The sequence below is a fragment of the Danio rerio genome, chromosome 4, assembly GCF_049306965.1.
Source record: "Danio rerio strain Tuebingen ecotype United States chromosome 4, GRCz12tu, whole genome shotgun sequence".
Lineage (NCBI taxonomy): Eukaryota > Metazoa > Chordata > Actinopteri > Cypriniformes > Danionidae > Danio > Danio rerio.
This window is the reverse complement of record NC_133179.1, coordinates 11575800-11598191: the sequence shown is the minus strand read 5'-3', so window position 1 is coordinate 11598191 and position 22392 is coordinate 11575800. Positions and strand designations below refer to the sequence as shown.

The 22392-nt window shown below is 34.2% G+C and overlaps 1 protein-coding gene across 1 annotated transcript in view; it reads left to right on the top strand.

Annotated features, from left to right (window-relative positions):
• The first annotated feature begins 3996 nt into the window (after positions 1-3996).
• The window catches only part of tmtc2a (transmembrane O-mannosyltransferase targeting cadherins 2a), a 49887-nt gene continuing 31491 nt past the window's right edge, over positions 3997-22392 (top strand). Inside the window, 1 exon segment of the mRNA NM_001130603.1 lies at positions 3997-4161. Within this exon segment, the coding sequence (NP_001124075.1) occupies positions 4079-4161 (83 nt within the window). The 5' untranslated portion in view covers positions 3997-4078.

The following is a 22392-nucleotide window of genomic DNA, read 5'->3' as shown; positions in this document are numbered from 1 at the left end:
ATATATATATATATATATATAATAAGATCATCAGATTAATACTACAAATGCCTCTTTGAATAATAATAACAGAACATAAATTCAACAAATGAAGTCAAACATATTCCCTAAATATATATATATATATATATATATATATATATATATATATATATATATATATATATATATATATATATATATATATATATATATATATGCTATTTAAAATAAATTAAAGCACTGAAATGTGAACATTCTACACTAAAGAAGAATATTTTACTGCAATATTTTACTGAATATTTTAACACAACTCTTTATAATTTTTCAGGGAATTTAATTGTTTTATGTTCAATCATTTGTTAAGTTAACTTAATCGGTTTGTGTTGGGACAGCCTAAAAGAATTGCCATTTAAAGCACTGTAAAAATGCTGGGTTCCACACAGTTCCTTCATGTTGTTCCAATACGAATCAATTAAGTTAACTTAATCGTTTTTACATATTTAAGTGGATTGAACGTAAAACAATTAAGTTGTTCCCAAAAAACCTTAAGAACTGTATTGTACTGTATTGTATTGTCAACACATTTTAATAAATAGTTTAAACAAGCAGCACTTTTTTTCAGTGAACAATGATTATTCAAACCTTTAAATTAAGGCTTCAAATCCATCTGAACTTTTAAAAAGCAATGGATTGCACCTTTAACTATTTTAATGCAGTTGATCTCAGCAGGATGTGTTTTTTTTGTTGTTTTTTTTAGTGTTGGTTTAAATCCGGCAGGTGCTATTTCAGAGCATTACTGGTCCAGACTGTGGCTCTGCCCATCGTGTTTCCTGTTTGATATTTATCAGCTGTGATGGAAAGGTCTTTTCCAAATGAGAAAACAGACATTATTTATACAATAGCGACTCCACCACAGAGAAACAAAACTAATTGAGTTTCAAAACCACATCTTGTTTTGAATATCTTAGCATGAAACTCGTATTGCTTTCTATTTGTCAACACTCCTCCTCAGATTTGTTCTTATTCCTGCAAATGTAAATAAAAATAGTTAAAATTCAACATTAACATTAACAAGATTTTAATTTACAGTTGAAGTCAAAATTATTAGTCCTCCTGTGATTTCTTCTGAAATATTTCCCAAATGATGTTTAACAGAGCAAGGAATTTTTCACAGTATTTCCTATAATATTTTTTCTTCTGGAGAAAGTCTTATTTGTTTTATTTCGGCTAGAATGAAAGCAGTTTTTATTTTTTTTAAACCATTTTAAGGTCAATATTATTAGCCCTCTTAAGCTATAGTTTCTTTGATAGTCTACAGAACAAACCACAGTTATACAATGACTTGTCTAATTACCCTAATTTGCCTAATTAACCTAGCTAAGCCTTTAAATGGCATTTTAAGCTGAATACTATATCATGAAAAATCTAGTAAAAGATATGTACTATCATCATGGCAAAGATAAAAGAAATCAGTTATTATAACTTACGTTTAGAAATGTGTTAAAACATACAGGGGGGCTAATAATTCTGACTTCAACTGTATATATATATATATATATATATATATATATATATATATATAATTTATTTACACTTTTTGCATTATCAGGGTGACTACAGTTTTTAAATTATATATATCATACAATATTTTAATCAGAATATATTCTCTTGCTTCAGATTGAAACTATTTCCTGTTGCTTTTTTTAATTGTCTACTTTTGAGTTTGATGCCTATTGGCTCTGACTGTGTGTATCCACAGCAGAATGTGGTGTTGAGAAGGTCAGAGCTTGTGTCTCAAAGAGCAGTTGTCCTCCCAGTGGGGTTGATGGTCAAGGGTCAACAGCTTGAGGTCAGTGGGGTGGAAGAGGAGAGGAGGGACTACACCGGGGTACAAATGATCTCCTCTCCTCCTGCTCTTGTTCCTGTGTTTGACTCGCACAGTTTCACATATGTACCGAACAGGTTTTGCCCCAGCTGCTCCTCGGTGGGGATTTTAGTGGGACATGTAAAACGTTCAAGTCACTGCATGGTGCAAATACATGTCATTCATTACATACACTGTCAAAAATGCAGGGTTGCACGCAATTCATGAATGTTTTCCCAAACACAAATAGATTAAGTTAACTTAACAAATTGAACATAAAATAATCACCACCCAAAAATCCCAAGGATTGTGTTGTTTTAGCTCATTTTAAATAAATAGATTAAGCAAGGAGCAAAATAAGGTTTGTTTTTGAGTGTACAATTCCTCCAAAGCAAATTAATATTATAAATAAATGTTTGTTTTAAGTATTTTGTTGTTTATTATGCAACAGTTCTCTAGTTTGGATTGGCTAAATGACATTTTGTTGTACAAATCATAAATATGGCTAGATTTTGAAATGCAAATCAAATTATTTTGGATAAATGATAGATTATCTATCTATCTATCTATCTATCTATCTATCTATCTATCTATCTATCTATCTATCTATCTATCTATCTATCTATCTATCTATCTATCTATCTATCTATCTATCATCTATCATCTATCTATCTATCTATCTATCTATCTATCTATCGCCTGAATATTTTTGTAAATAATAACTTGGCAACTAAAATCTGTTTCAACTTAGTTATACATTATTTGGACAAACAACTTTGTAAACAACAAACGTAGCTAGCCTACTGGTTAAGTTGCTTAAATGTTTGTTTAATTAAATTTAATAAAATTATAATTTACATATAATCAATTGTTTTCAGTAATAATAATAATAATAATAATAATAATAATAATAAAACTTTCAAGGTATATTATTCTTATACTCCATTGCAAAAATATAATTAATTTTTGCAATTAAGTTTATTCAATCCATAAAGGATAGGAAAGATGCAAGGGCATGTAGACATAAATCAATAAAAAATGTTCGGTCAACATAAACATGTAATATAAATATTTCAAACTCAAAATAATTAAGCATCTCAAATCAGGGTTAATAAAGTTAACCAAACGCCTAAACCTAAAAACTTTCTATTACTTGAAAAAGAAAATGAATAAAAAATAGAAATATATAATAATTCGAAATAATTGAATACTTGAATATTCTATAATATTAATGTGAAACTGGTTTAAACCCTTTTATATGTTCAAAAAATATGATCCAAATTGTATAATAAATGTAGGATTATATATAATTTAACCAGGGGTGGATTTAACCAAGCTGCCGTTTATAGGGCTCCAGGAAATCTGAGGGCCCCTAATAAATATCTAGAAGTATAAATTATACCTAAAACTAGATATAACATTGTTTTCTATCATATTTTGTATAGTGAGAGATTATTTTTAATAATAATTTTATATTATTTTATATACACTAAAATATAAGATTATTATAATATTGTAAAAATTTATAATAATTATGTAATGTTATGTAATAATAATATTCTAAAATAAAATATCCGCCGCCCCCCAATCATGGAGCAGACCAGCAGTCAAATTTCTAAATATATATTTAGTATTTTTGTTGTAAATTCAATTTAAGAAATCAATCATTTCAAATGTAGAGATTACATTAAGATAAAACATAAAGTAATTTAAAAAATAAATAAAAAAACAAAAATTCAATAAAAGTAGAACGGGTGCATTTCAGGACTTGGGCCCCCAATTTTCTAAATCCGCCCCTGAATTTAACACTCAATCTAGGAAAATAGGTTTAATGTTAAAATAGTACAAGGGTAATTTCTAAGAGTCTTCAGAATGGTGCTGATGCTTCTAGCTCTTGTGAATTGCTTTCTGCGCATGCGCGGCTTTCCCAACTATCACACGCGTGTTGTGCTTGATAGGAGGGTGTAACATCAACGGGATGTTTCACTACGGCTTTCTGGATAAAGAGCGACCGAATACTCTCCGTTTCCTAGCGAAATCTCCCAATACGAACAGATATGTGGGCTGAATCCAAACTCCCTGCCTGAAAATGGGTTAGACGAGCGATGGTTGTGTTTGAAACTCTTCCCATCTCGCAGCAGGAGCAAAACAATGAGGACGAGCGCAAACAGAGACGGAGACTGATCAGTGTCATTCATTCCTGGACTTTGTTTCCTTCTCTTTGTCGTTGAAATGATAGTGGAGCTGGTGTGCAGTGCTGTGGCTCTGCTCCTCTATATGAACACATTGAGCGCTGATTTCTGCTATGATGACAGGTACAGTCCTTCTCCATCACTTCACAATACACTCTTCACCAAAATGACAACAGCGAGACAAGTGTGCTCAGATAGATGTGCGGTTACTTCTGCATTTCAACAAATAAACAAACATTTAAGCAACTTAACCAGTAGGCTAGCTACGTTTGTTGTTTACAAAGTGTTTGTCCAAATAATGTTTAACTAAGTTGAAACAGATTTTAGTTGCCAAGTTATTATTTACAAAATGATTTCAGGCGATAGATAGATAGATAGATAGATAGATAGATAGATAGATAGATAGATAGATAGATAGATAGATAGATAGATAATCTATCATTTATCCAAAATAAGGCTAAAATGTTTGTTTACCATGAGAAAATAGTGTTTCATAGGCAGAGTTAAACCCAAAACAATGTTGGTTAGGTTATTTACTTAATGCATGTTGTGTTATATAAAACTTATTTGTATATTTAATCATTTAACTAAGTAAATATGTATATTTTGATACATCTGTTTATTGTTTTTGTGTTGGAATTGGAAGTGGTTGGAATTCCGCTATAGCATCGCTATAGTGAAGATGCATTAAGTGACAACCTGGGCTAGTTGTCACAGTTTAGTCGTGTCAGTGACTTCCAGGTTGTTTATTTGCAGGCTGTTTACAACAAAGATGCAAAAGGCAGGTTTACTGTACAAATATGTTGAGTGTATTTTATGTGAAATAAGTGACAGCTTGTCCTAGAAAGTAAGGCTGGGCGATTTGGCTTGATTGATTGAACATTTTAAGTTGATTACGATTAATGATTAATACGATTTTTATTTTTTTTTACCCTCATAATTCCCTGACATTTGTTTGTACAGTAAATATGCTCACCTATTACATGTGAGAAATTTCTGAATGAAGGGTGCATTACTTGATTTTCAAATAATTTAAAGAAACACACACTATCTACTGTCCATGGGTATTTATTAAACATCAACGTTAAACAACTGAAATTAAAGCACACATTGCCTAAAATCAACAATAACTTGCACTTTTGGAAACTAAATTAATTATTTTCAATGTTTTTCATATTAAAATTTAATATATTATTATTTATAGAAAATAAGCAGTATCTCTTCTAAACAAAATAACTCTTGCATATCCTGTAAATAATATTTAAAACTGTGCATTTTTTTGCATCTTCTTTAAGCAAATGTTTTAATTTAAATAATAATTTTAATTAATGTTTTGAAAAAATATGCCGTCTTTCTGGCACAGCTTCGTCAATCATCAATGTAGTTCAAAATAACATAATAGTAACAAACAACGCAGCGTCACGTGAGTCCACATGCGGTAAGGTAAGTAATTAAAAAACTCGACCTGAAAAAATTGTGTCGATTATTGGTTCTGAATGTCATTTTCGATTACTTTTCGATTAATCACCAGAAAGCCCCAAAACCATGCAATTTGTTTAGACTTCTTTAATCAAACCCACCCTAAAGAACTCGTTAACCATTAAAATAGTTTAACGCTGGGTTATATGTGTCATAAATGATACCAACTGGAGAAATAGATTGAGGTAAAGTTTGTTAATTTTTGAACAGTAATAACTTGTGACACAGCCTCCATATTGTTTTCTATTCTACTTTGAATATTCAGTCTGAAGTCATATCCAAGTATGACCTCAAAACAACATTAGCGCTGTTTAATGGACTGTGAACAATAGTGTACTTTGATAGTCATTTGCTGCTAATATGATTTCACTTTTCTGAAGCTATATTATTAGGGAGAAAGTCAGAATGCACAATTCCCACCAATATTTTTAAAATGATTTTCAGGAAACTGCAAAAACACATCTATGGCATTATTTTGAGTGTTTACTTCGGCAAAATGACCCATGAAACGTTTGGTTTAGTCTAGCAGACATTGTAACAGGAATGTGATAATTGGTGTAAACACGTCCATCTGCTTCTGATTCCATTAAGATTCATTGATAGACTCCCAGGTTGAACCTAATTTGGCATTACAGCTCAATTCAAGTGTAGTTGGGCATGCCAATGTTCATGCCACACTTCCTTTTGTTTGTTTCAAAATTATCTCATTCCATTTACCTCACAAGTAAGATTTTGGAGCTGGAAATTACATCACAATCTGTGTTACAGTATAGGCATGTCAGAATAACAATGCTTTACCATTTACTGGTGTGAAATGAGGTGGAAAAGTTAACCTTTCTAGACACAAGGTTGGATGTTGATATGCTGAGCTGTTTGGGATTGAGAAGTTGAAGAAGTCAGAATTTGGTTTGGTGTCATCACGTTCCCTAGAAGTTACACACAATGTGTAAATGTTAACGTATGGCCAGTGACCTTTAATGTTCTGATGAGAGCAAGTGCTAATTTAAACCCAAGAGATTCCCATAAGCGTGCATCCTTCTCTGTCCCTCTTGAGTGACCACAGATACCCAATCAGCACACTGACCCTGCAGAGTCATTCATCAAATCGACCTTCTCACATAAAGGTCAACAGTCCTGCGTCCTTCAGCAGGCCTCCGGGGTTTAAGTTGCTTTGATTTATGTGTTTGTGTGCGCAAGGCATAATCAAAGAATCTGGTGATTGGTTTCCGTGATTCCAGACTCGACTCCAGGGACTGTTTTCTGTCTCTGACTGTGGTCATACACCAGCTGTTGAAGTGCGGTTGCTCAGCTCTGGAGTAGCGCGCTCTGTCTCTGTTTTCTTAATCACGTCAAGTGTTTTTCCTTGGAACGCAATGGAGGCTTGTCCACACTCCGTGCGCCAATGGTAATATCAATAAAAAAAAAGCAGAGTAAAGCATTCTTGGTATGAAATGCGCAACTCGGAGAACGTCAGCCAGTGCTAATCCTACTGGGGACAATTTATTTTTACATGTCTTGAGAGCGATGTTTGAGAGTCGCTTTGTGATCTTGTGCCAGTTTTGCTTTTCTAAAGCGTTTTCCATGACTGACTGTGAGCTATAAGACCTTGCTTACATGCTTTCTGCCCTCTGGATGAGCTTCACGTGCCCTGCAGAGATAAGATCTTGCTGTTTGTTTTGAATGTCAGAGTTGGATTAGAGAAGAGACTTCCAGAGGATGTCGTTCAGTGATTAGCTCAGGTTTAACCAAGCCCATATCCATTGCAGAGAACACATTTCTTATTGTCTTTGTCCAATTTGTTAGACTTGTAGAGCAGCTGCTGACATCAGCAGTTTATAAAAATTAATTGTAATCAACAGAAAGGTTTGCACAAGAAATAAGGTTTTTAGTTTAACTCGTTGTTCCAGTGCAGGTCGCTTTTCTTCATCTTTGTGCATCTGTATCAGTCCTTAAACATGTGACCCTAAATGTGTAATGGGCCTCAAGGGGGATTTACAAAGAAAACATCCCGCTCTTTTCCAGCTGTGTGACGAAAGGCACGCTCAACCAGTTGTGTCTGAGAAGCTTCGCAAGGACATGCCTGCTGTGTATTTGTTCTTAAAGTGGTTCTGATATTCAGTGTTCTTTGTTTTCATCATTAAACATTTCACTGTATTGCAGAGAGTTGCGTTCAGTTCGATGAACCTGTGTTTTTAGCAGTGAGAGACTGTTTAGCACTTTGTGGCTTGTGTGTGTGCTGTGATGGATAGATTATGTCAAAGATAGTTGATGCTCTGTTTCAGTTTTACGACACGTGACTGTCTGTGGTTTTAACAGATGTACAGATACTAAATAATTCAAATAAACATGAATGTTTTATAAATCAATCCATTACTCAAAGCTTTTATGCTGCATTTTGATCACATGAAAGATGTTTTGTTATGCAGGTTTTATGCAAATGAAGTAAAAAGTCAACTATTTGCCATCTACGCTAGGGCTTTGCCGATAAACGATATTATATCGAATCGCGAATCTGGAAACATTAACAACTTATATTGAAATGTATTTCATTATTGTTTAATATAGAAAATAATTATCGAGCATTTTTGCCATATCGACCAGCCCGTAATCTACGTACATATGATCTATCTCCTGCATCTTTAATTCTGACATTAAAAACCTTGCTATTACAGGCCTTTATATTAGTTGGCACCAGACTGTTTATTTTATCAATTCATTTGTTCTAGACATGTTCTCATGCCTTTTAAAATGTCAGACTGTTATTTTTATTAATGCTCTTGGGGTTTCTGGACAAAGAGTTTCCTGAAATGGTCCTTATTATCGATTTTGAAGTAGCAACATGCCCATTGGTGGCCTGGGAAAGAATTTAAGTCAGCTAATGAATTTACAGTATGTATTTCTCCAACCATGTCTCAATTATTTGAAACCATGCTTGTGGAATTCTCATCATCAGTATGCACTTAAGTGTTTTTTTATATATATACAGAATATATTGAATTTACTACCTTTGCTGGACTTTCTACCACAACACTGCACGATTGCTCTTGTGTCACTGGGTAATGTTCTCTGATTGACCTTAACACTGTGTCCTAACAACAAGCACAACAAGATTCCAGCAGCAAGAAATTTTGCTGTCTGCGCAAGATGAAATGCAACAGAAACATTTAAATACAAGCCATTTAGAATAGTTTTCTGCACTTCCAATGGAATGGACAGGTTTATTATCTAATTATAAAGTAATAAACCTCTTTAACATTATAAAAAGTACATGCTGAGTGACTGATGTTGTTGGTCTGAGACACAGTTCTAATGTTCATATTTAAACTGTATGTTTGCAAGCAATCTCTCCTCTACTGCTTTCAGCATGGCAATAAATGCCACATAAAATGACATTCAAACACATACTAGTAACATTTAACACTGTAAAAACATTCTCATAGTAGTTTATGTGTGCACCAGATGTGACGTCAGAGAAATAGAGACATCATCATGGGTGTCACGACTGCCAGCGTTCTAGCCCCTTTAGATCACTGGAAAACATTCACTATAACCCGAACTACAATTCTACCCCTGAACTGCACTACATTTCCCATCAGGCACCTCACTCACACACCAGTTCTGGATCACCCCTGATTACTTGCACACAGCTGTAGCTCTTAAAGACTAGTTAGACTAAATTAGTTGGACTATATGTATATACACCACACATTCTCACACACATTGCTGAGTCTTGTTTTCATGATTTTTGACCCTTGACTTGTTAACCGTTTTTGTTGTTTTTCCGTCTGTCCTGACCATTCGCCTGTTTTTGACTACACCTTTTGATAACCCATATGCTACTGTTTGCTCCTGCTTTGACCATTGCCAACTTGACCAACTTGACCATTGACCAACTTTTTGAAAATGTTTGATTAAGTTGGTATTAGGCCTTTCAACTACCATTATTTTGGGGTCACAATCCATTGGAAAGAAAGAATGAAAAAGAGCTTTGTGTAGTGTCTGTAGTATTTTTTTTCAGTTTAGCATGTATTAGATTCCAAAATACAATCCCAAACAACAACATTTCCACCAGAATATTTAGCACTTCTATTTTGAAGCTGTCATTCTGCTCCGAATCCTATGAGACATGACACAGGAGAAAGAATGACTAATTTGAAGAAGATAATTTGAGGTGTTTGCAGGCTAAAGACAGCTGTTTAACTACACAGCCCAGATATGTACATCACAGAGATGATACATTTTACGAAGGAGAGCCAGATGGGATTCATCAAAAGTACCAAACTCAATTTAAGAATCACTTTGAGCGGTTACAGTAAGCCAGAGGCAGAGAGAAGGAGACGCTGTTTTGAATCGTTGCCAGTGGAAATGGTTGCCTTGTAAAGCTCTCCACATTTCCCCCTTGACCCCTAGTATGCCATATTATTCAACACATGTTCAGCTTTTAACGCTCAGATGCACCATCCCTGTTGCTTTATGCACACTCGATGGGAGTTTGTGTAGATATTATTCTGTGTGTTGGGGGTTGATGCCTTGATTACTTGCAGATTTGCAATGGTTATCCTGGCCAACACAGAGGAGCTGTCAGCAAACCCAGCACTTCTGAATCCACAATATAGGTGAAACCCTTCATGTACCGCCCCATGATTCAAGGCTCCCAATGGGGAATCATCTCTGGTAGAGATAAGGTTTGAGTTTCTTTAAAGAAGGTAGACTATGTTGCAATGAGGATGTCGCCTTTATTGACTTGCACTGACTTTCATGCGATCTGACCTTTTCAACATAAAAAAAGCTGAAAAGGATATTAGTTTTATACCGATTTGAGTGTATGGAACAGAACTTGGTGCAGAAGAATATAATCAGTCCAGACTCTGACAGCTCCCATCAGTGCCACTATGAGGTAACATTTGGAAACGAGATGCTGCTTTCGTTTCCTCATAGAAGTCGTACCAGTGTAAGTCTGGATCAAAGGATTCTGCAGAGCGTTCGTTGAGTTATAGAGTGTTCACACATGATGAAAACCTCGCTTCTGAGGTCCTGCAGAGTTGAGGCATAACTTCCCCATACAGGTTAATGTTCAACAGACTTCAAAGTATGGTTGCTGATGGTTAAAATCCAGAACATATTTTGAATGTATGCGAATATATGTAATTCTTTTAGTCTTCCCATAAGTTTTTAAAGTTCATGACCCTGACATGGCTCATATTTTTTTGGCTGTCTTACAGTGTAAGAGTCTATGTCCTCTGGTCCCTAAATGAGACAAGATTTGTTGGTTCCCTTTTCATGCTGAATCAAGAATGCAGAAATATTTGCTTGTGTAGTTTTTTACTCACTGATATACTTCTTTATTAAATGAGTTTTATAATTGATTTGATAATTTAGTTTGATCACTTTGCTGATAAACATTATTAAGATTTGATTTACATTTAGTCTTTTATTTATTTATTTGCATACTCTGTGTACTTAGTGACTCGTTTTTATTTTATTTTATTACTAACGTTTTATTTTTTTTAGAAGGTGTCACGATACTGGAATTCGATACCAATCGGTAATGAAATTTTAAAAACGTCCATTTCCTGCTAACATTTGAGCGCTGTTGAGCACTTTCTAAAACAACGCTGATTTGCCATTGTGTTCACATGCTTAACAGAAATGACTGTGATTGGCCGTGAAGGTCATCGATTTACTGAACTCACCACTGTTTACTGCGTGTAACCACTAATACAGTGACACTGGAGCGTTTTAAAGGCGCGATTCATCAGTGGAGCGCTCATACGTATGTCAGCTTATAGACATAACCAGCTAATCGACATGACTTTTATGTAATATCACATTGCATCAAATGCTCATTTAATTACTTAATGCTATTCATTATATTCAAGTTATTTAATCTATTAATTCAAAATGCCTGTTTGTTGTTTAAATATGTAATAGCATTACACCATCTGTATGTAATGTAAACTAGGGTTGCATGCTATTTGAAAAAAATACATTACAATCTTTTTATTTTCTTCAATTTATATTGCAATATTTCACCAAATAACTATAAATCACAATATTGAAATAATTAAAACATTTATATGTAATACATTTATAAGAACCTGGTTTCTCTTGAGGTTTTTTTTCCCTTCACTTTCGTCAATTGGTGAAGTTTGTTGCTTACCACAGTCGCCACTGGCTTGCTTGGTTTGGGACTTGTGGAGCTGCGCATTTATGGATTTGCTCTCTTGTGTTTGGACTCTCAGCAGTGAAAATTAAACCACACTGAACTGAACTAAACTTCAACTCTAAAAACTAAACTGACACTATTTCAATTTACTAGAACTTCTATGTTAAGCTGCTTTGACACGATCTACATTTTAAAAGCGTATTGAAATTTGAATTGAATATTGAATGGGATGACTATGTAGAGTTTCTGCATCTGCAGAAAATGTAATAGACTAATTACCATCATAGATAAATAACAGTAGATCAACAATATAAATGAAGGAGTCCTACAGTATTCAGGTACAGAAATAAAATAATCAAATGTACAATAAAGTTGTGTAGTCTTCATTGTAGGACTGTACAATATATCGTTTCAGGATCGATATCGCAATGTGATCATTTGCAAGTCACATTGCAGGATATACAATGTTGAGTTTGTATTATAATTTATCATTTGCATGTGTTTTTGAGGCCTGTGATTGTGTAATTATTAAAAAAAAAAACTTTCAGGCATAAGAAATTGTACCATTTGTATAACGTTAATAATGATTCATTTGATTGAAATATGTTTATTTTTATTATTTAGTTACTCTACCTGAATGCTATAGACCTTAAAAAAACATGATAACACTGTTTATTTCAGTTGTATTTTTTATTGTATTCATTGATTGCATTAGATTTTATGGATATGCACATCCACATCAAAATCAGCCCAATCAATCCAGCATTATAGATTCTTTCCCAATAGAGATATTAAGTCATCTGGTGAAATTGTATTTATTATATATCAAAGAATAAAAAAGTAACGTTTTTTCCAATATTGTGCAGCCCTACTTCATTGTATATATAATTAAATACAATAATTTTTTTGTTAATGCTACAAAATGCAATAATTCCTTGTGCCCGAATGCTTTATGCTAAATGCACAGGCCTTAAAAACACACACAACTGATAAACTTTCACTTTTTTTATGCCTGAACTGAAATGACTCCACATTTGTACCTGGTCAACTATAATACTGACTCTACAGTATAGATCCTGCGATATGACTATTGCAGATTCACACATTGCAATAATAATAGTAAATAGTTAATATTTAAATATTGAATTTTTGATTTTTTAATATTTTATCATTAAAAGCATTGTTGTAATTATGACCACCATCTCTGTGATTCATCAACTTTCACTATATCAGTAGTAAAGGTTGTTTGGTTTATTGCTTAGGTTTAAGTGATTTGTTTAAATCAGATCATTAAACACTGATTAAAAAGCAGAGTTCATTGTATAGTGTATATTTATAATTTATAATCTTTTGCAAATTTTAATTATCATTTCTGTTAATGATGATAACCTCAGCCTGAGGGATCACACACATAATGAGAATATGATTACCGGTGTCACATTGCACTGGCATCTGCCTTGTTCCGCAAACACATAGGTGGGCACAAAAACTCGCCACAGTAGGGTGAAATTCAACCCCTCACGAGCCCCCGCAGATTACACACACATCGGTAGCTGTTTGCTGTCTGAGTGATCGATGCGGATTGTGTATCATCTTTCGGCAGCTCTCGCTCTCAGCAATCTCTGCCTCCCTCCTGTCTTTGTCTTCCTCTTCCTCTTTTGTTCTCCACTCTTTCAAACACTTCCTCACCAGCCTTGTGCCAATTACGAATCATGAGAGCAGCACACTAAAATACATTCTCCATTCTCCAGTGACAGTTCTGTAGGTCTGATAAATCCTCTTATGAATGATGCCTTCTGCTCAGGTAGAGATTAATGACAGCCATAATCCTTTTTTAGTTTGCTGTGTTATGCGTGTGGATATAAAGAGGATCCATCAATGTCATGTCATGCAGTGATAATTGGGCGGCCCCTTGACAGGTTAATCACGAGGTGATCATGGTTCCCGCAGAGGACCATGTGTTCCCAGTCATCTGTTAGGAAGGAGCGAGGCGACTGGATCAAAATTAAACCATGTTAAACAGTGCTGATGGTTTCTTGTATTGATCCTGCTTAATCTGTGTGCTGTTTTACTGGCATTACCAATGATAAGCAGTAAAAATGCTTCTGTTTTGCATTAATCTAATAGTGCAATATAGTTTTTTTATTATTATTACAAATCATGATCAGTCCTATTGTCTACAGTATGTCACACTTGTGAAATAACACAATATGTCACACCTAGAAATAACACAGAATCGTAGGAAGGTTTTTTAATTGATTTGAGGCATTAACAGCAGGTATCACACCAAAACAACAGGACACATACAATATGTTCACATTCAACAATATATAAAAAGTAAGAAATATATAGAATAAAGCACAACAAACAGCATGACCGACTTAAACGTAAGCTTTTCTCCTTAAATGTAAAGCACATTATTTACATTTTAAGGTTTAAAATGTGATTATGTATTCCAGAAAGCTCAAATTTTGGCTTTTGGATGCTGCTGCAAAGGCTTAAGCTTTTCAAAATGAAAATAGTAAACAAAATATTTGACATGCATCCTCTTAATTGATTACAAATCCAAAATATTCCTGTGATTTTTATAATTTTTTTTCTTGTGATTTTTTTGATATGATACAATAAACAGCATGACTGACTTAAAACTAGGCCTGTCACGATATCTATTTTTTGTGGTACGATATATATATATCACCAAAATATATCTCGATAAACAATATTATTGTGATTTTAAGACCATTTTGACACTGTAATAACATCATAATGCAAGTACACTCTTTCATTTAATCAAAGTCATTTTAACAATCTAATAATTAGGAATCAGAAGGTGAAAATGTATGTCTTAAACAAATTAATAATAATTTTAATAAATGTATACAAAAAAGGGCTTGGTATAAAGAACTAGAAAAAGTAACATCTATTTTCACTTGTCAAAGAACCCACAATGGAAATATACTGTAGGTATTTAGTGAATACTATACTATACTACACCTCTAATAGAGAATGAGAGGCTGCACAATCAGCTAAAATGTGGCTAGAATTGGGTTTATGTATGAGTGATATATATTGCATCACCAAAAATGATTGAGGATATGTCCACGTGATGTGCGATAAGTCGATATATTGATTATTGTGACAGGCTTACCTTAAACCTATGCTTTTCTCTTTAAATGTACAGCACAATATTTCAATTTCAGGGTTTAAAATGTTATTTTGTAGTCCAAAAAGCTTAAATTTTGGCTCTTGAATACTGCTGCAAAGGCTTAAGCTTTTCAAGATGGAAGTAGTAAACAAAATTTTTGACATTTGTGCTTTTAATTTATACAAATCCAAAGTATTCCTGCAATTTTATGATTTAGATTTTAAATATATATATTTTTATAGGTTTTTCTCAGCTTTATCTACATTTTAACAAATAAATAAAAAAAAGTTTAGACTGTTCTTATTTTGTTAAGCTTTTTATGTAAATAAATAAATAAATAAATGAATAAAGCATAATTTGAGATTTCTTCTTAATAATCAGACAACATATGAGATTTCAACAGAGCTGTTTTTTGGTGAGCTTTACCTCTGCTAGTGCTTCCCTGTCCCTGACATTATTTATGCATATACTGTGAATTCTGCCTGCTATATGAACTGGCAGCCTCTAATTTTGCCTTCTTGGATGGATTTTATAAATGCCTTGAAATGTCACAGGCCCAGCTGCTTTTTGAGTCCAATAGAGATTCATTAAGCCGTGTCGCAGAGCGTAGCGGCAAAGTCCATCATCGCGTCTAGCCTATTCAGCCACATTCTCCATGCTCAAGCGCAAAATATATTTCCAGGTAATTACTGCTGCTTCAAAAGCCACGTCGCTTTTGAATGCCTAATTCAAGGGGATGTTTTTATACCCTCGCACATCGTAAAAGCAAAAGCAAGTAAGACAAGAAGGAAATGTTATGATTTTAAAAGAGCCTCTGCTGTATTTCTCACACCTGTACCCCTTCAGAGCTCAGGCGGTCTACATTAATGCGTTTCCCATTATAGACCCTCAGTATTTTCTTTGTATGTAACTGTAGAGCGAATAATGCGTGCATTCAAAGAGATATTGATGTTTTTTGGTGATATGAATGTCTTTGTTGTGTAAAAACACTCTAGACTGAAGATTTGAATTCAAAAGAATATAAAAAGCTCCCATATGCAAGTAACCTTCCCTGAGGGAAAGCTGGAACTTTATCATTTCATACATATGACTTGTAGTGCATCACTCAACCTGCATTATCTTAATCATATGCTGTGCATGGAAGGAGGGGGCGATGTTTTTCGCTTTGCGGTTTTGCTTTATTCAGCTCAGAGCGATGGGGCATCATTAGGAACCACATTCGGGTCATATTTCATTCCCATTCAGATCTTTTTGGGGTCTGTAATTCATCACCAGTCCGGAAGCAATCTGTTTGCTTTTCCTGTGTTTCCTTGAGATAAGAGGCACATAGAGCGTTTCGCCTGCCGTGTAAAGAAAGATTGCCGTGATATGAGGACTTGTTTAGGTTCACTGTCTGCAGTGCCATTACCGGTCAGATGATACAGTTAATTTATTGAACAGGGATGTAGGCTTTGCATGAATGCTTTTGAGAAAGTCGAAGTGTCATAGAAATTGGGAAGTTTTTTTATTGTATGATGTTTTCAGTGTTTTACAAGGCAATTGTCCTCATTTCTGACAATTGGAGACAGACGGAGGCATAGAGTTTGGTTTGTGTTGTTGATGTGTCAAGCTGGCTTTTGCTGATGAAACTAAGTTTACATGCACTTGCTTGAAAAGATAAGGACCTTTGAGATGAAGTGCTTGGAATAATACAGATATGGGGCCAGATTTACTTAAAGCTTGCATCAGCTCAAATGGTCTTTTTGGCATTAAAACAGTGCGAAAGTAAGTATTTAATAAAAATGCACAGAGAAGAATTGAAAATATAGTGCATGGACACAGCTAGGGCTGTGCGATATGGCAAAAATGCAATCTCTATTATTATTTTCCATATTGAACAATGATATATATTTCCATGTCAGTTGTTAGTTCTTCCAAATTTAAAAGAGTATCCCAACAATGACTGAAGCCACAAATAAGAGGGTCCTTTAAATCTCTAATATCAAAACACTTCTAGATTTCCATTGTTGCACATTTCTGCTGTGTGTTTGGCTCTTAGACCGGTACAGAGTAAAACAGTCCAGAGCTTATCATGGTGATTGACATAAATGTGATTGTGATTCGATATATTGTTTATTGGCTCAGCCCTATACATAGCTATTTTGCAACTGAATATGCATTTGTAGGAGTTTCTCCGTTAGACTCAAATTTTATGAGAGGCTGGTATTTAAATAAATCTCACAATGTGATTTGCGCTGCTCAAATTACAGGTATTTACACCATTGTTTAAAGATATATATTGAAGTTGCTACCATAGCTGTGTTTTTTTTAAATACATTTTGTTATGAAGTAGGCTAACTTTGACATCATGGATATAATTTTTTTTTCTCCGCATCCCAACATATTTGCAACCCAGGCTCATTCTGAAAACGTACCTCTAAATACATTTCTGGAGACCGCCAAATATGTTCATGGGTTTTTTTTTTTTTTTTTTGGAGTTTTTGTTTTCGCGAATCCAACAGAGGCCGCTGTGTATGCTTTTTGAGATCTCAAATTTCTCTCACGAGTGCCATTCGCTATTGCTGTTCTTGCATAAAATCTACCAGAGGCCGCTGTCGACTGACTTAAAGACTGACTGACCAATCGACTCACCCACCCTCCTCCTTCTCTAAACCCAACCAATTGTATTGATTGACCCACCCACCCACTTCCCTAAACCCAACCAATAATTTTCAAAAGAAATCCAGAAAAAGAAAATCCCTCGTCTAATTTTTACCACAGTTTCAGATTTTCCCACAGTACCCTGTTATTTACTTCTTTATTTTAATTTTTTGGATTCTGTTCTTTTGTATATTTGTTCTCACAAAAACGTGCCCTTTCTGGTAAATCTGGCACATAGTTTTTGGTTTCCAAAAAGCTGGACCAAATGACCAATCAGACCAAAGTAGACTCTGATAAAGGAGGGGATTGGAGATACTTGAATGGACTCAAGGAGTATAATGGTGCACTTTAATGTGCTTGAAGTTTTGATGTCATAACCATGATGAGTTGTATTTTTTATTTTTTTTTAGATTGGCTAATTATAATGCAGGAACATTGGTTTCTACGATCTGCCCTCTTTCGGCTGACTTTTAACTAGATTTGAGACATATTTTTCAAACTGTGGCCTGGAAAAAAAGAGACCCCCTGCTCATTCTTCAATGCTGTTTTTCTCTTATCTGGCTCACAGATTGTGTTATTACTCATGCGGTGTCTGGCTCTGGTAACATCACACCATCAGGTCCTGGAGTTTGTGTTTTATCTGGCCTTGCTTGATTTCAATAAACGAAAAGAACCATATTTCAGAGCGGGATTTAGATAAACTGCTGCCTGCTGTGTTTATCTGCCTTGGAGTGCGTGAGCTCTGAATCTCTCCAATATGACATCCACAAGAGTTCTCAGACATCATCTGACCGTATTTGACGAAATGGACATTTCTACCACTCAATGTGTAGCGATGATTCGTTATGCACAAGTATATAATAGAATACTCACTGTGATCCATCCAGCAGTACGTCTTGCCAGTATGGAATCCCTCTCTTTTCTCAATCTCCTTTTATTCCCATTTAGTCGTTATCTTCCATCTCAGCTCAGTGAATGTGGATGGTCGCTTGAAAATCCTTTTGCATCCATTATGTGACACATTTCCAAGGAGTAAAGAATGAAAGTAAAGGATGACAGTAGAGCTGGGTTTATCCATCAGGTTTTGATTGGATAATGAAAAAGTGGCCATCTCAATTCTAAAAACATTTGAAATAATAAAAAATACTTGCGCTTTCAAATTACATTCAGAATTACAGTGGGGGAAATAAGTATTTAACATGTCATGTTTTTTCAAGAAGCTGTTGACATGGAATTGATCATAGTTTTGGTAAAAACCCAAACAATACAAACATAAAAATGAAACAAAACAATCTGAAACATTTGTTGTGTAATAACAATAGAATGACATAAGGAGAAAGTACTGAAGTCCTAAATTGTATTTAATACTTTTTATAAAAGGCTTTTTTGGCAGCTTAAAGACGCCTCTCATATGGAAGATGAAGTCACATGCATTACTCAGGTGTGAGTTTTTCACAGACTCCAGTAAAGAGTGTAAAAATCTTGATGATTCTGTGGGGTTTGTCTATCAAATCTGCTCTTTGTATTGTATTTTTTATTAGATTTAGGTCAGGTGATTGGCTGGGCCATTCCACAGCTTGATTTTCTTTCTCTAAAAAACATTTGAGAGTTTCCTTGACTGTTTTGGATCATTGTCTTGCTGAAATTTTCACCCTTTTTCACCTTCATCCTGATAATGTAGACGTTGGACTGAAGCAGCCGAAATAACTACTGAGAGACTTCAGCTGCTCTCTGGGCTTTCGTTGCCTTTCTACACCTCCCTTTCTTCATGTGTTCAATACTTCTCCCTTTTGTCATTTGATTTTATTACACATAACTTAATTTGTAAACTAAATACCAACATCCAGTGGAAATTTCAAGTCAACAGCACCTTTAAAAATGTTTCCCGAGAAAAATGGTGATGTGTTCAATACTTATTTCCCTTACTGTATACTCACAATGCTCAAATGTCTGCTCTTATACATATCTAGATGTCTGATCCATAAACTTCATTCAATGCTCTGAATTACTGCTGTCACTATAAGCACCTGCTTGTCTTCCTGAAAGATTTCTCTTTGTGTTCCTGGAAACATTCAGACAGCATGTTTTCAAAACACTATCCGTTGCTTCGCTTATTGAAGATCCACAGTTGTATTTTATAGTGAAATAAATGGCAGATGAGGGCTGCGTTACACAAGCTCTAACTCATACCATGGCAGATTTGGAACATGCAGTCTTTGTTAGCATTCGTTGTTCGTTTAGCTTATGTGGTGCTTTTCAGAAAAAGAGGTTGTCGTGGAATACATCTGGTTGCTTGTTAATTAGTGAATATCCTAAAAAAACTGTTACAAAAAGAAAAAGAAAGGCTGGAGAAAATGGATGAGGAGCACAGATTAAGTGTTGAATGTGATGAATAGGTCTACGCTTTGCCCTCGTTCTCTGTTTTGTTCTGTTTCTCTTGAGTTTTGTGTCTTTTTAATGACTAGTCTGGGCCGGTCGGACAATAAAAGAGCCCCAATAGAACCTGCTGTTCTTCATTTATAGATTTATACACTTCACTTTCACTCTCGTCCCCCCACTGGAGACTAAGTGCATTCAGCTGTTTTCTGCTCTAGCAGGTGGGTGCTTTTTAGGTCACTGTGACATCTAGTTTATCAGGTTAACTTACTCCTGATAACACTGGATGTTTATCATGCAGGTGCAAAACAATAGGGAGATTGGGAAGAACAGAGGAGGAATTGAATTTAAAAGTGATTATTAAACCAAATGAAAACTCAAAATGACTCCAGAATTTTGTTTTATAGGAAAACTGTATATATTATATTATATTATATTATATTATATTATATTATATTATATTATATTATATTATATTATATACAACAATATGATAATTAAAGGATATTTTAATATAGTTACAATATTACAAAAGGGGGGTTTTCTTTCATTTGCTTATAGGGTTACTGGAATTTGTTACTGTCAAATCCTAAAACTTCTGCAAGTGAATAAACTGGAAATTTTGCCTTTTGTGATCGAACTTACTTGCATTATTATATAATATAACAATTTAACAAAATGAAATGTTTGTTACATTACATTATATCTAGTTGACTTGCTGGCTGAAGTTACTACAAATTAATAAAATGCTTTGTGTACATATAAGGAAAAATACATGAAAGAATACATAAATACATAAAGAAAAACCCAATGCATTATAAAAATGCAAGTAAACAACACCTTTTTCCACACGAAATTTAAATAATGGTGCTCACTTAAAGCTCATTCATGCACTACGTAATATCGCCTTGGTACAGCAGAGTTTCTTGACTACTACGCCAGAATGAGAGTATATTTCCTTGCAATATTGAAGTAGAAAATAGTAATTTTTTTAACCTTATTAAACAATGACTCGAGCTTTAAATAGAAAAATTATCAAAACTCTTTTGTGAATGAAATGCTAATGGTCAAATCCGATTCAATTCATCCTTCTAAGCTAAGCTAAAAGTGATGCCGCCAGAACGAGAAATCAGCTGAATGGTTTTAGAAATGGTTCAAGTCAACTGTTTAACTCTAGGAGACTTGTAAAATGAGCATTTATTTTATTTTTTTAAATGTGGAGTTTTCTTCAAAAATTGACTGAATGGTCACTAAAGTGTTCCTTAAATTTTCTATTCTATTCTATTTTGTTTAGTTCTATTCCGTTTCGTTCCGTTCTATTCTGTTCTGTTCTGTTCTGTTTTGTTATTCTATTCTATTCTATTCTATTCTATTCTATTCTATTCTATTCTATTCTATTCTATTCTGTTCTGTTCTGTTTTGCTATTCTATTCTGTTCTGTTCTGTTTTGTTATTCTATTGTATTCTATTCTTCTATTGGAGACTGTAGTAGAACCATTTATGATCATTAGAGGCTCTAGAATTCAAAAGTATCAAATTAGCATCAGTCTCTGGGGCCTTTCTTCAGTTTTACATTTCGATTTGTGAAATAAGGCAATGAGTAGAGTAGACAGTCATGGTTTGTCACTGGTAGAAAGCGGCACTGTCAGAATTTAATCATGGCCGTCATTTATCACCGCTGAGCATACAATGCAGACAGTAGCTTTTAATTAACTCCTCAGACTCAATTATTGGCTATCCAGACAACAGAAGATGCAGATGAGGATATGCAGCTGATTGTATATCACTGCCTATTTACCGCCCTGTAATATATGATTCAAACCTGCATTTGGGATGAAATGTAGCACTGTCCAATACAGGCACTGGTGCCCAATTGGGTGGCCCTATAAATCTAGTTTAAACTGGGTTTTATAGAAGCCATTAATGTTATAAAAACTATCACTGTTTGAGGCTCCAGCCGTTGCCTGCTAAGAGCATTTGTGCTCCATTCACTTTCTAGAGTAGGCCTGCATATATATTTTCATTAAAAGCTGCTCAATGGAGGGCCAAGAAACACTTTAGGCTCACACTTTTCCAGATGTGCAGCTCCACATCCATCACAGTGTTCAGACGGTGAGACTTTACAGGGTCTGGATTTGGGAAGTGGGAAGTGAGGAAATCTGGGCTTTTCAGGCTTTTACAGTAGCAGATTTGCTGCAGTATTTTCTGTTGTCCTTATTGATTTATAATGCTGTGAAAAAATAATAATAATATTAATAATAATAATAATATAAAACAAGGTAAATGAAACGTGCAATATAATTAGTGGACTAATCACAATTTAAAATAAAAGATTGTTTTGAAAATATATATGTGTGTGTATTATATTTGTTAGGTATATGTGATACGCACATATATATATATATTATTTATAAATAAAAATATACAAAGTGTGCACAAACATATATTATCTCAAAACAAACTTATAATTAATTAATTATTATTAAATTAATTAATCGAGCACATATAATATGATATAATGTAATATAATATAACAAATTATAATATA